The sequence below is a fragment of the Nerophis lumbriciformis genome, linkage group LG07, assembly GCF_033978685.3.
Source record: "Nerophis lumbriciformis linkage group LG07, RoL_Nlum_v2.1, whole genome shotgun sequence".
Taxonomy (NCBI): domain Eukaryota; kingdom Metazoa; phylum Chordata; class Actinopteri; order Syngnathiformes; family Syngnathidae; genus Nerophis; species Nerophis lumbriciformis.
This window is the reverse complement of record NC_084554.2, coordinates 22,559,866-22,575,312: the sequence shown is the minus strand read 5'-3', so window position 1 is coordinate 22,575,312 and position 15,447 is coordinate 22,559,866. Positions and strand designations below refer to the sequence as shown.

The window sequence follows — 15,447 nt, the reverse complement described above, 5'->3', positions numbered from 1 at the left end:
GAAAAAAAACTAGACTGCCTTTATCTCCCACTAGGAAGGTCGGAGAGACATAAAACAAAAACCTCTATGTAGGTCTGACTTACACCTAGATTTCATAATGGTACATCTTCGGGCAAAAATCAACAGGAAGTTGGCAATTCCCCCTTCAAGACAAAAATGTACTAAAAACAGTCACTTTTGCCTCTTTGAGCTGTAATTTTACCCCCTTAACATGCTTCAAAACTCACCAAACTGAACACACATTAGGACTGGCAAAAATGACTTTCTAATAAAAAAACCTAACCCCAAATCTCAAAATTGCGCTCTACCGCAATTTCTGAATAAAACGCAGAAAAAAACTGCTCATCAGAAGAAAAAAAATGACAAAACTGCCTGTAACTCCAACTGGGAAGGTCAGAGAGACATGAAACAAAAACCTCTATGTAGGTCTCACTTAGACCTACATTTCATTCATTGACATCCTTCAGCAAAAATCTACAGGAAGTTTGCAATTCCCCCTTCAAAACAACATTTTTGTAAAAACCGGTCACCTGTCTTCAAACATTATCTCCTCTGAGCGCGTTTGTCGTTTCGGCTTCAAACTAACACAGGAGAGAGATTGAACCCTTCTGATTAAAAGTTATCGAAAGAGTTTTGATAACTGCTCCGGTTTTGATTTTACTACCCTTCAAAGAACCGTTGCGCTGATGCTGCTGCGCTGCTGTTTTTTCAAGATGGCTGCTTAAAGCAGGAAGCACCAGTGTGCCCACACAATGCAGACAAGGTAGGTACACTAGACAAAAGTAGTGGGACACTTCCGACTAAAAGTAGACAAAAGTATTGGGACACATAGGACTACAACTTGACAAAAGTATTGGGACACTTAGGACTACCACTGAACAAAAGTATTGGGACACTTAGGCCACCAGCGTGCCCACACAATGCAGACAAGGTAGGTACACTAGACAAAAGTCTTGGGACTCTTCGGACTAAAAGTAGACAAAAGTATTGGGACACTTTTGACTACGACTGGACAAAAGTATTGGGACACTTAGGACGAAAACTGGACAAAAGTATTGGGACACTTGGGACTACAACTTGACAAAAGTATTGGGACACTTATGACGATCACTGGACAAAAGTATTGGGACACTTATGACGAAAACTGGACAAAAGTATTGGGACACTTACACTGGACAAAAGTATTGGGACACTTACACTGGACAAAAGTATTGGGACACATAGGACTACAACTTGACAAAAGTATTGGGACACTTAGGACTACTACTGAACAAAGGTATTGGGACACTTCGGACTAAACGTAGACAAAAGTATTGTGACACTTAGGACTACCACTTGACAAAAGTATTGGGACACTTACACTGGACAAAAGTATTGGGACACTTACACTGGACAAAAGTATTGGGACACTTAGGACTAAAACTGGACAACAGTTTTGGATACTTAAGACTAAAACTGGACAAAAGTATTGGGACACTTAGGACTAAAACTTGACAAAAGTATTGGGCCACTTGGGACTAAAACTTGAAAAAAGTATTGGAACTCTTAGCACTACCACTGGACAAAAGTATTGGGACGCTTAGGACTAAAACTGAACAAAAGTTTTGTGACACTTAGGACTACAACTGGACAAAAGTATTGGGACACTTAGTATTAAAACTTGACAAAAGTATTGGGACACTTACGGCCTAAAACTTGACATAAGTATTGGGAAACTTCGGACTACCACGGGACATAAGTATTTGGACACTTAGGACTAAGACTGGACAAAAGTTTTGGGACACTTAGGACTACAACTTGACAAAAGTATTGGGACACTTAGGACTAAATCTGGACAAAAGTATTGGGACACTTGGGACTACCACTGGCCAAAAGTATTGGGACACTTAGGGCTAAAACTGGACAAAACTATGGGGACACTTAGGACCAAATATGCGGGCTCGACCAACGCTGCTTGCAGCTTTAATTATTATTATTATTCTGCAGCTTTGCGCTGTAATTTGACCCCCTTAACATGCTTCAAAACTCACCAAAATTGACGCACAAATCAATAAAAGCGAACAAAACTCTTTAGTAAAAAAAACCTAACCCCAAAACTCAAAATTGCGCTCTAGCGCCCCCTAGGAAGAAAACTGCCTCTAACTCCCAGTACGAATGTCGTAGAGACATGCAACAAAAACCTCTATGTAGGTCTCACTTAGACTTACTTTTTATTAATTAATTTCCTCGGCCAAAAATCAACAGGAAGTTGGCAATTCCCCCTTCAACACAATATTTTACTAAAAACAGTCATTTTTGCCTCTTTGAGCTGTAATTTGACCCCCTTAACATGCTTCAAAACTCACCAAACTGAACACACACATCAGGACTGGCAAAAATTGCCATCTAATAAAAAAACCTAACCCCAAATCTCATAATTGCGCTCTAGCGCAATTTTTGAATAAAACGCAGACAAAACTGCTCCTCGGAAGAAAAAAATGACAAAACTGCCTGTAACTCCCACTGGGAAGGTCGGAGAGACATGAAACAAAAACCTCTATGTAGGTCTTACTTATACCTACATTTCATAGATTGACAACCCCCAGCAAAAATCAACAGGAAGTTTGCAATCCCCCTTCAAAACAAAATTTTTGTAAAAACCAGTCACCTTTCCTCAAACATTATCTTCTCTGAGCGCGTTTGTTGTTTCGGCTTCACAGGAGAGAGATTGAACTCTTCTGATTAAAAGTTAATAACAGAGTTTTGATAACTGCTCCGGTTTTGATTTTACGACCCTTCAAAGAACTGCTGTGCTGATGCTGCTGCGCAGCTTTTTTCTCAGGATGGCTGCTTAAAAGCAGGAAGCACCAGCGTGCCCACACAATGCAGACAAGGTAGGTACGCTAGACAAAAGTATTGGGACACTTCGGAATAAAAGTAGACAAAAGTATTGGGACACTTATGACTATCACTGGACAAAAGTATTGGGACACTTAGGCCTAAAACTGGACAAAAGTATTGGGACACTTGGGACTACAACTTGACAAAAGTATTGGGACACTTACGACTACCACTGAACAAAAGTATTGGGCAACTGGACAAAAGTATTGGGACACTTACACTGGACAAAAGTATTGGGACACTTGTGGCTAAAACTTGACAAAAGTATTGGGACACTTAGGACTAAAAGTAGACAAAAGTATTGGGACACTTGTGGCTAAAACTTGACAAAAGTATTGGGACACTTGGGACTACAACTTGACAAAAGTATTGGGACACTTACGACTACCACTGAACAAAAGTATTGGGCAACTGGACAAAAGTATTGGGACACTTACACTGGACAAAAGTATTGGGACACTTGTGGCTAAAACTTGACAAAAGTATTGGGACACTTAGGACTAAAAGTAGACAAAAGTATTGGGACACTTGTGGCTAAAACTTGACAAAAGTATTGGGACACTTAGGACTAAAAGTAGACAAAAGTATTGGGAAACTTAGGACTACCACTGGACAAAAGTATTGGGACACTTATACTGGACAAAAGTATTGGGACACTTGGGACTAAAACTTGACAAAAGTATTGGGACACTTAGGACTACCACTGGACAAAAGTATTGGGACACTTAGGCCTACCACTGGACAAAAGTATTGGGACACTTACACAGGACAAAAGTATTGGGACACTTGGGACTAAAACTTGACAAAAGTATTGGGACACTTCGCACTAAAAGTAGACAAAAGATTGGGACACTTGGGACTACCACTGGACAAAAGTATTGGGACACTTACACTGGACAAAAGTATTGGGACACTTGGGACTAAAACTTGACAAAAGTATTGGGACACTTCGGACTAAAAGTCGACAAAACTATTGGGACACTTAGGACTAAAACTGGACAAAACTATTGGGACACTTTGGACTACCACTAGTCAAAAGTATTGGGACACTTCGGACTACCACTAGACAAAAGTATTGGGACACTTACGACTACCACTGACAAAAGTATTGGGACACTTAGGACTACAGCTTGACAAAAGTATTGGGACACTTAGGACTAGCACCTGCCAAATATGCGGGCCCGACCAACGCTGCTTGCAGCTTTAATTTTATTTGTATTTGTATTTTTTTTAAACAGCCTCAAGTCCTTTCTTTATGCTTCAAGCTGAGAACAGCACACTTCCCCACGGTCTGACTGCGCTGGCAAAATAAAGGTTTCAAAAGTACCTTACACAAGCATTTACACAATTATGCTTTGACCTAAAATAGTGGTCTAAATTGTCCAAATATGTATTGCAACAATAAATGTGACGGTTTTTGCATTTAATTAGGAAACATTTTTAAAAATGTTGACACAAGGGCACACATTCTGTGGTGAAATAAGTGTAAAAGGTAAAAAACGGAATTAAAATGTACATCATTAGTCCAGAATCTTCATGGCCCAGAAGGACCGACCGAATTAGATACCGGTACTTGCACGTTCAAAATTAAACCTTATAACAAACGCACCCAAGTTCTCCGGGTGTCGCTGCCACTACGCAAATTTAGGAGTCACGGGTGGGACCTAATATTCAGCTGGGAATGACTAAAACAATAAATAAACACAAGACATATATAACTATTAGCCACAACACGATCAGGCTTATATTTAATATGCCACAAATGAATCCCGCATAACAAACACCTCCCCCCTACCGTCCATACAACCCGCCAATACAAATCAAACACCTGCACAACACACTCAATCCCACAGCCCAAAGTGCCGTTCACCTCTCCAAAGTTCATACAGCACAAACATTTCCCCAAGGTCCCCCAAGTTACGTACGTGACATGCACATGCGGCACGCATGTACGGGCGAGCGATCAAATGTTTGGAAGCCGCAGCATACGCACGGTACCGCGCATTTCAACTCAAAGTCCTCCTGGTAAGAGTCTCTGTTCGTCCCAGTTCTCCACAGGCCTGTGGAGAACTGTAAGCCCACAAAAAGGGTAAAAAATGAGGATCCTTCCATGCAGTGGCTCCGTAGCAAAAATTTGTGACGTCAATTTCCGCTTCAGCCCGGTCTGATAGCACCGGATGCCTTTTATATCCCCACATTCTATTAAGTTATATTTTTAATATTAGCATGATTATTGAATACACCTGTAACAGTTCATAATATTAAGTAAATGGATGACATAAGTATACGTATATATACACTTATTTTCCCAGCTGAGCACAAGTTAATTGTGACTTGCAATATTTATTATATATACACCTCGATGGACCCCTATGGCCATTACAACCGCAACATCAAATATTTCCTTCTCCAACGGCATTGCGCTCTTAAACACACACAGACACTCCACGGAAGTAGAAGCGATTGAAATTATGTGAAACAAAGCTCACTCAGAGGGAACATTTTCAAAGCTGTGTAGTCGCTGCCATGTTCTCGAGTCTAACGGCGCGTATGCGCAGGCACTGCAGCGCTTCAGTTTTCAGGAAGTAAGCATCCATCCATCCATCCATTTTCTACCGCTTATTCCCTTCGGGGTCACGGGGGGCGCTGGAGCCTATCTCAGCTACAATCGGGCGGAAGGTGGGGTACACCCTGGACAAGTCGCCATCTCATCGCAGGGCCAACAAAGATAGACAAGACAACATTCACACTCACATTCACACACTAGGGCCAATTTTACTGTTGCCAATCAACTTATCCCCAGGAGCATGTCTTTGGAGGTGGGGGGAAGCCGGAGTACCGTATTTTCCGCACTATAAGGCGCACCGGATTATTAGCCGCACCTTCTATGAATTACATATTTCATAATTTTGTCCACCAATAAGCCGCCCCGGACTATAAGCCGCGCCTACGCTGCGCTAAAGTGAATGTCAAAAAAACGCTGCGCTAAAGTGAATGTCAAAAAAACAGTCAGATAGTTCAGTCAAACTTTAATAATATATTGAAAACCAGCGTTCTAACAACTCTGTCCCAAAATGTACGCAAATGTGCAATCACAAACATAGTAAAATTCAAAATGGTGTAGAGCAATAAATAGCAACATAATGTTGCTCGAACGTTAATGTCACAACACACAAAATAAACATAGCGCTCACCTTCTGAAGTTATTCTTCATTCGTAAATCCTTCGAATTCTTCGTCTTCGGTGTCCGAATTGAAAAGTTGCGCAAGCGTGGGATCCAAAAATGGCCGGCTCCGCCTCGTCGAAGTCATCGGATTCAGTGTCGCTGTTGTTGTGCAGCAGTTCTGTGAATCCTGCCTTCCGGAAAGCTCGGACCACAGTTGTGACCGAAACTATCTGCCCAGGCATTTACGATCCACTGGCAGATGTTGGCGTATGTCGACCTTAGTGAAGGTGTGTTCGCCTTCGGAGCTGTGTGAAAAAAGCCACCCGGCCTCTTCGCGTAAACTTCCCTTAACCACTCGCTCATCTTTTCTTCATCCATCCATCCCTTCGAGTTAGCTTTTATGATGACGCCGGCTGGAAAGGTCTCTTTTGGCAAGGTCTTCCTTTTGAATATCACCATGGGTGGAAGTTAGCATGGCAAGCTAGAACCACAGTGAAGGATGACTTCTCATTCCCTGTGGTGCGAATATTCACCGTACGTGCTCCCGTTCCACAGTGCAGTTCACAGGAATATCAGTTGCTGTGAAATACGGTAGTAATCCGTGTGCGGATGGAGAGATTGCGTCTTTTTATGAACCGGATCCTTGTCGCGTAGTAGGAGCCATTTTGTGGTCTTTACAGATGTAAACAGGAAATGAAACGTACGGTGATATCCGCGCGTTTTTTCTTCTTCTTCCGGGGGCGGGTGAAGCGCTTCCTGTTCTATGGGGGCGGGTGCTTTCCTTGGCGGTTGCTTGCGTAGAAGAAGAAGCGCTTCCTGTTCTACCGGGAAAAAAGATGGCGGCTGTTTACCGAAGTTGCGAGACCGAAACTTTATGAAAATGAATCGTAATAAAGCGCACCGGGTTATAAGGCGCACTGTCAGCTTTTGAGAAAAATTGTGGTTTTTAGGTGCGCCTTATAGTGCGGAAAATACGGTACCCGGAGGGAACAAAGCCAGCAGTTAAAGAACGAGTGACCAAGTAAATAAACTAAAGACTTTCCCTACACATCGCCTGTGGCATGTTTCCTCATATAGTTAACTCTGTCACTGCATGTTAGTGTTGAGAAAATGAAAGCAACATCAAATATTTTTCTCCTCCGCTGTGTGGAAAATGCGTCTGTCTCCAATATTGTCCACACTTGTCGCCATCTAGCAGCAGTGCGCCCTTAAACGCACACCGAGACTACGCTACAGAAGTGAAAAGAAGGAAATAAAGTGAAAGGAAGAGTTTGGCTGAGTTTACTCCAAGGGAAAATCTCCTGGAGCAAGGTCCGTGTAGTTGCTTTGCGTTATTATATTTTGTTGAGCCAAACGGCGCTGGTGCGCATGCTGCAACTTTGTTTCCAGCAAGTGAGCAGTGTTGCCTTAAATGCATTAATAAATAGTGTTTTTTTGATAATTTAACATTTAAACGTCTGGAATGTCACCGCCGTTTGTCATTGTACTGTACCGTTACATCCCTAATACGTATGTACATATACATATATTCAACATTGTAATGGATTTAAATGGGTGTAATTTTGAATTTTCAAAGCAAAATGGGGAAAAATGCAAAACACTCTCCACTCAAACATGGGTTTGGCGCTTTTTAGCTGCTTTATATTTCTGATTGATTACAAAACATTGAGGTTGTCAGAAGTAAACAAGATAGAAGTCTAACTTTCACATATTCTTAGTATAATAATTAATAATTGTATGTCATTATATCAATGTATAATATACTCTCGTGTCTTGCTTACGGATGATCAAAGTTTTTCAGTGGCCACATTTTCTGCCCATTGCCATGCCACGATCAGATGTATATGGTATCGTTTTATGCCCCAGCCTTATGTAGTACTTGGTTATGTTGATCATGTGTACATTTTCCATACAAGGCTAAGTGGTTCACGTCATTCACACGTCTTCTTCCAAAGTTGACATCTTGACATTAGTTGGGTTCTTTTCGTGTCAGTTTTGTTTTAGAACCTTTCTATCACACGTGCAGTGGACTTTATAGTGTGCATTGATGACAGCTACTTTGTGTGTGTGTGTGTGTGTGTGTGTGTGTGTGTGTGTGTGTGTGTGTGTCTCTCGTGATCTTGTGCGATTTGTTGAGCACAACAATGCCATTTTGTGCGTGTGTGTGCATGCAGCGTCTGTCTTGGAGGTCTTTTCCCGATTGGGCAATGGACATAGTTGGTTTTTGTATCGCTAAAGATGGGTTTGTTGACTAGTGCATGTTGCGTCTGTGGGTTCAAGAACATGAGCTTTATCAACCCTGCCATTGGTCTGCTCAGTACGACCCTTGTGTTGAAGCAGGAGTCCAGAACATCCTGAGAGCTTTTCCCATTCCAGACATTTCTAAGAGAAATGCCTATGCTTAGTAAAATGTTTGCCACATGGATGTAATGTGTTCCTTAAAGAGACTATGTGCTGTTAATTATTTGTAATGTAAAAGAAGGTAGAGAGAGAGAGAAAGAGGGTGAGTGCACCTTTGCTACCTGCCCCCTTTTACACCATCACACATTGTTATATTATCTCTTTAAATTCAACACTTTGCAGCAGTTCCACCACACTCACTTGTAATATTGTTACAAATGAGTGTTACCATGGTAATATCCTGTTGACCCCAATATAAAACTAGTGACAATGAAGTCATTCATAATTGCTTGACATTTTCCTTCATTGGTCAAGATCTTAAAATTAGCATCATTTATCTGTTGCTAGTTTAACCTGTAAGGCTGCTGGAGTTGGAAACAGTTTGAAAAGCACTACAAACGATATTCAGTCACATTTTATTTTTAATGTAAATTGGAACCAACTGGGGAAGGGGCCCACAGGAGCCAAGTCTCCCCTAAATCGCCCCACCCCCCACTATGTCTTCATTATTTGGCGGACTAGGTGCCGTTTCACGTGTTGATGAGCGCGGGCGAACAGCTACTTGTTCTTTTTTTAATTTTTTTTAAACTGTGCAGTAAAAACCACAAGTATAACATAAGTCAGGACATCAATATGCAACTTTCCTGACATACCTCAAATTGTGAGTATTCACCATGTTTTCTTTAATACAAATCAGTAGACCCTGATAATAGACCTGGTCTTATATTGTGGTCAATATGGTGGACTTGGTGGCACAAACACCGTCTCACTTTGTTTAGAAGATTCCTAAAGCATCGATCGTCCCAATGATTTGAACGCCACACCAGGAAGATGGTGCTTCTTAAGCCAACCAGGAAAGAAACTCACCCTCTTTTTCTCTCTCTCTTCCAGGGGCCGAGGGCGAACATCGTGGTATTCCCCTTACTAAACACCCACCACATAACCCCTCCCCCAACCTTTTTACTATCAACCCTCTCCCTTCTCTGTCCCTGTTTAAAACACACCATGAAAAAAAAAGAGAGAAAAAAAAGCCCTCCCCTTCCCCAACAAAAAAAGAAGAGTCCCAGAAGAGAGAAACAAAAAAAAGAGAAAAGATTGTGGACAGAGAGACTGGCTGGCTGTCTGCAGTGTGCTTTTTGTATGTGAGCATGTGTGTAGCAGGTTGGTGCGGCCATCACTTGGTAAGATCTTTGTTGGCATTCCTTTTCTTCTTTGTTTGCTTGAGTCGGGTGGTGGGAGAAAGATGAGGATGGCTGCAGATGTGTCTCCTTTGGTCTGGCTGTGACATCCTGCTTCCATCACAGACCACCCACTCACTCTCCACCAGGGGGGAAAAAAGTCAGGGGGCGGGGGCATTTTTTTTAAGTTTTGTGTTGAACTGTGAAAGAAGGCAGGTTATTGATGTTTTAAGTTACTTCCTCTTCCCTACCCTTCATCTTCTCTCCTCATCTGCTCCTTGTTTGTGATCACTTTTTTGGAACAAATGGTTTCTAGATTTTTTTTAAATAATTTTAAAAGTGGGGTGCCATACTTCACTTTGCCCCCTTTTTAAAACACTTTTGGCAAACATTTTTTATTTTGGGTCCATCTCCACACCGTCCTATGTCTCTCTCTCTCTCTCCCCCCCCCCCCCCTCCTCTCTTTTATATTAGACCACTTCTTGTCGTTTCAGGTTTCAGGACCAGTGGCGGCTGACGACCCCTCCCCAGGTGGCGCCGGCCCCCCCCACTGTCTCCGCAGCGTCTCTCTCTCTCTCTGCTCCCGCTATGCACACTCACCCCATTCTGTCCGTGTGGGGGGGAGGGGGGCAGGGCGACCACAGGCCGGCCACGGGGGGAATTTACTACAACAGCAAACGCTGATTATGCTTTTAGTTCTACACACCAACACACACACGTTTAATTCACACCGCAGTACATTTAACAGGCAGCCGACCCCACAGGATTTTTCTACATGGCCAACGTCGCTGACAAGCAGGCAAGGTTTTCAGGAGAAACACCAGAGAAAATGGCCTTTTTTCTTTTTTTTTTAAGAGGGTGTTCCAGTTGGACCCCACCTTCTCTGACTATGTGCAGTGCAGTCACTGCTAGTCAGAAACGACGACCACACTGTAGCGTCTTCATTCGTTTAACAATAAGAGTGGGCTGGTATTTATGGCTGGGTAAGTCGGAGGGTGGGGGGGTTGTGTGAGGATTTTTTTTCCCCCGGGAGTAGTAGGTTTAAAAAAGAGGGAGGAGTAGATTGAAAAAAATAGTTTTCTTGATTTTTTTTAATTTTTCATCCATCAGTGTGATTTCAAAATAAAAAATAAAGATGTGTAAAAAGGGTGACATGTATTGTTTCATTAGACTAGGGTTGTCCAAAGTGCAGCCAGGGGGCCACGTTTAACCAGCAGCTGTTTGTTTTTCCTTTGGCCCATCCACTGAAAATGTTATTTCATTATGAATGAGGTATATTAGAGAACACCATTTGCTTTGTCAGTCCCAGATAGCATGCAAGTTAAGTATCCATTTTTTCAAATTAAGCACTTAACAATTTGTTTAAGCATATTCAATGTGCAACATTATTTAGTATGCTTAAGTATCCTACTTGAATAAAAATACCTGTTTTCATAGTAGAGAACCACTGCTATAGAGCATTTTTAACAGCAGCACACTTTAATAGAGGATCTTTGACACCGGCATTGCTCAAGGTAACGGTGGTGGTGGACCCTTCGGAGATGTCTGATTTTCCTACAATCACAGTTGTCCTAACAAAATGATATACTGCAGTTTGTCTAGTAATAATGGTAAAGCGGAGTTATGGAAAACTATTATGTTAGACATTTGAACATGAGAAAAATGTGGTGCAAATGCCAAGCACATCAAGGTCAAAAATTAGTGTGGTACAGGAGCTTTGAAAGGCGTTGAGCAACACAAAACATTTGTTAAAATTACTATGCTGAAGTTTAGCATAATAAACCATTAAAATAAGACTGTTAAAAACTTTGTAATTTTAGCTTCGACATGGCTTTAAATAGGCAGCACGTGGAACAGGGGTTAGTGCATGTGCCTCACAATACGAAGGTCCTGAGTAGTCCTGAGTTCAATCTCAGGCTCGGGATCGTTCTGTGTGGAGTTTGGATGTTTTCCCCGTGACTGCGTGGGTTCCCTCCGGGTACTCCGGCTTCCTCCCACCTCCAAAAACATGCACCTGGGAATAGGTTGATTGGCAACACTAAATTGGCCCGAGTGTGTGAATGTTGTCTGTCTATCTGTATTGGCCCTGTGATGAGGTGGCGACTTGTCCAGGGTGTATCCCGCCTTCCGCCCAAATGCGGAAGGCCTACTCCAGCGACCCTAAAAGGAATAAGCGGTAGAAAATAGATGGATATCTATCCATCTATTTTCTACCGCTGGATGGATGGCTTTAAATCCAAGTACTGGAATGCGCACATCACGACCAGGACATGGCCAGGTTTCTATCGTACACATTTTACAACACGCTGTTCAACAGTAACCTGACTCCTGCCAGATCCTTGTAGTTCACTGAGCTACCCCACTAGCTCCATGTGTGGAGCTCAGCGAACTACAAGGATCTGGCGAGAGTCAGGTTAGTTCAACAGAGCTCATTGGTTCAAATCCCATCCAGGGCTCAGTCAGCAAGAGCATCCAAAGCGAAGAGTACACCAACACAGTCCACTCACAGGAGTTGACTCGGGCAAGAGGGCAAATAAAGCAGAGGTGGAAAAAAAGTTTTTTATTAATCAGTCTTCAGCATAAGTATTTCATGTGTTGCATTTGCTGGAATGACAAATCCAGTCTGCTCTATCTGTGCTTCTTGAAGGCTGCACAGAAACATTGGTGCAATAAGAAAACCATTGTAATAACCCTTCAGGAAATCAAAGTTGCATTAAGCCTTTTGGGTAATGTATAACTGAGACACATTCTACAGTAAAATGGAGTCTTAATGTGAATGATAGACAGTAATAGATTAGAAAAACAAGTTGACTTTATTGTATCCACTAAACCATATCAAATTGTATTTACAATCTGCAAATGTAAAAATACCGTCTAAACATCACAAAATGCCACAAATTCAGTCGGCCATTTTAAATATTCTGTTCCGTAGATTGACGTCACCGGAGAACGTCAGATCAGTCATACCGGAAATATGCAAAAATTAGTAAGAAAGATGTGATGTCTATCATTCACAATCCTTATATAAAGGCATGAACACTTTTATTTTAATGCATTCTAAGTCGTAAAAAATTAAATAAAAAGTTTGTTAACAATCACGGAGTCAATGGGGGCTCCCTATTTTGCCCACCAAACTCTTCAAAAAAATCATCAGAAACCCGCAAACAATACTCTATTTACATATCGTGACCTAATATTAACCAAATATTAGTAATGTTTTTATTATAAGCGCTAACGTGGACAAAGTATTTTTAGCATTGATAACCGAGCGCTATCCGTAGTTTATTCTGCACTGGACTCAAGGAGAGACATTAATGTAATTATAAAATGAAACTAAAGATGGCAGTAATGCAACATATATGGATGCAAACTGCCATAAACCTAATAGTTACTCTATAACGCTACTTGGGGGGAGACAACAGCAAGTTAATCGCTTCATTCGAGTATTAAATTTAGTTCCCGCTCCACCACCAAAGTATAGCTGACAAAGATTTGCGCAGTACGGATAATTCTAACCCAAATGGTTTTTTTTAAGTGTTTTCATGTGCTCCAATCCGAATGACCGATCAGAATGAAATTTTGATCCGAACATGTGTGATCTGATATTCCAAATGGCGGTATTTTTTATTTCGGTTAAATTAGTGTCAGCAGCAACCTTTTAATTCTTCTAAATGGGAAAATATGGATCAGTCCCAGTGAGAGCAGATATTGCACAGTAGGCGATCGTTTTATACTGCTACTGCTAAGCTAGATCTGTTAGCAGAGCTTTTGAAACTTGTAGGATCAAAAATATAAGGCTGGGGACCATCATTTGTCCAAAAGTAGTCATTATTGGTTGCATGAGAAGGACTCTGCGGTTCCTACCTAAATGTCACACGATCACGTGACTGGCTTGCGAATCTCTGTGAGATTGATACTATATTGATCATATCTCGCAAATTTTGTAAGTCTTTCGGTGTCATACATCAGATATATATGATAGTAGCTTCATTATAGAGGCAATTTGTTTTTCCACTCTAAATGTGCTTTTGCTGCCATCTAGTCTTTACTTTAAATTTAAATATTTTAACCTGCAACTAACAAAAACATTTGAAATCCTGGAGGGTCTGTCAAATTCTTCAACTGTATTTCACATTTCTTACCTTTTCTTTTAGTTGACTTCTTCATGATCATCTTCTTTTTCTTGGGTCGAAGGTTATCTAAGTCCTGCGCCGATAAAACGGAGATAAAAGCAGATATTAGCAGCCTGTTGCTGACTTCCTTCACTTCGTTATTGACAACCTCTAAAATGTCCATACAATATGCAAGTTGTGAGGTTCTTGTCATTGATCAATGCATGATGACACATATTGTTCAGCCGCCTTGCTCAAAAGTCATGTAAGAGCCTGAGCTCACCTGTCCGCCTTCGCCGCCGGTCAGCGCCGTGATGTCACCAAAGCGAGTGATGCCGCTCAGCTGACCAGACATGGACATCATTCCCCTCTTCATAGAGTTTTTCTCTCGCTTGGTAACATTGAGACGAACCATCATGGACTCTTCATAGCTTTTCCTGTGTGGTTGACGTCAGTAATATATCACAACAGGTCCACAGATGTATTTTCTCTGACTTGAAATTGTACATTTTTAATGAATCCAGCAGTGGGTGCTGTCTCACAAGTCAATTTACATTTGTAATATTTTCCAGCAGGAAGAGGCTTTGACAAAATTTTGTAATCAAAATACCCGGAGGTTCGCCTGTTATTATTTCGTCATGTGTTAAACTCTTCACCCCACACATGCCGATAACAAGGATCCATCATTATATAGTGGTTCTCAAACTTTTTTCCACCAAGTACCACCTCAGAAAACAATTGGCTCTCCAGGTACCACTATAATGACCAAATGTAAAATACATTAGCATAGTAGGCCTAAGTATTCATTAAAAACAAGGCAGGGGGTTTATTTAACAATTATATTTAATATTTTTGGCCACTGTAACGTTACACACTATTTGAACAGTAACACAATAAAACACTGTATCTTAATCAAGCAATTCTCTGGCGTACCACTAGATGGAGTCTACATACCACTAGTGGCAGAATCGTGTATAAAGAGATTATGGCCAACTCCATCCATCCATCTTCTTCCGCTTATCCGAGTTCGGGTCGCGGGGGCAGCAGCCTAAGCAGGGAAGCCCAGACTTCCCTCTCCCCAGCCACTTCGTCCAGCTCTTCCCGGGGGATCCCGAGGCGTTCCCAGGCCAGCCGGGAGACATAGTCTTCCCAACGTGTTCTGGGTCTTCCCCGTGGCCTCCTACCGGTCGGACATGCCCTAAACACCTCCCTAGGGAGGCGTTCGGGTGGCATCCTGACCAGATGCCCTAACCATCTCATCTGGCTCCTCTCGATGTGGAGGAGCAGCGGCTTTACTTTGAGCTCCCCTGGGATGGCAGAGCTTCTCACCCTATCTCTAAGGGAGAGCCCCGCCACCCGGCGGAGGAAACTCATTTCAGCCGCTTGTACCAGAGATCTTGTCCTTTTGGTCATAACCCAAAGCTCATGACCATAGGTGAGGATGGGAACGTAGATCGACCGGTAAATTGAGAGGTTTGCCTTCCGGCTCAGCTCCTTCTTCACCACAACGGATCGATACAGTGTCTGCATTACTGAAGACGCCGCACTGATCCGCCTGTCGATCTCACGATCCACTCTTCCCTCACTCGTGAACAAGACTCCGAGGTACTTGAACTCCTCCACTTGGGGCAGGGTCTCCTCCGCAACCCGGAGATGGCACTCCACCCTTTTCCGGGCAAGAACCATGGACTCGGACTTGGAGGTGCTGATT

The 15,447-nt window shown here is 42.2% G+C and overlaps 2 protein-coding genes across 6 annotated transcripts in view; one reads left to right on the top strand and one right to left on the bottom strand.

Annotated features, from left to right (window-relative positions):
* pabpn1 (poly(A) binding protein, nuclear 1) overlaps positions 1-10,773 on the top strand; it is a 58,846-nt gene extending 48,073 nt beyond the window's left edge. For 2 of the 3 annotated variants that reach the window (XM_061965644.2, XM_061965647.1), the window contains exon 7: positions 10,119-10,773. In XM_061965644.2, coding sequence (XP_061821628.1) covers positions 10,119-10,308 — 190 coding nt within the window. In that variant the 3' untranslated portion in view covers positions 10,309-10,773. Of the gene's footprint in view, positions 1-9,337; positions 9,557-10,118 lie in introns of those variants that run through there. The other variant, XM_061965645.2, reaches the window with a different exon arrangement.
* ngdn (neuroguidin, EIF4E binding protein) overlaps positions 1-15,447 on the bottom strand; it is a 43,508-nt gene that overhangs the window by 11,588 nt on the left and 16,473 nt on the right. For 2 of the 3 annotated variants that reach the window (XM_061965641.1, XM_061965643.1), the window contains exons 9-11: positions 14,020-14,173; positions 13,767-13,830; positions 12,170-12,272 (exon numbers count right to left, since the gene is read on the bottom strand). In XM_061965641.1, the coding sequence (XP_061821625.1) occupies positions 12,253-12,272; positions 13,767-13,830; positions 14,020-14,173 (238 nt within the window). In that variant the 3' untranslated portion in view covers positions 12,170-12,252. Of the gene's footprint in view, positions 1-12,169; positions 12,273-13,766; positions 13,831-14,019; positions 14,174-15,447 lie in introns of those variants that run through there. The other variant, XM_061965640.2, reaches the window with a different exon arrangement.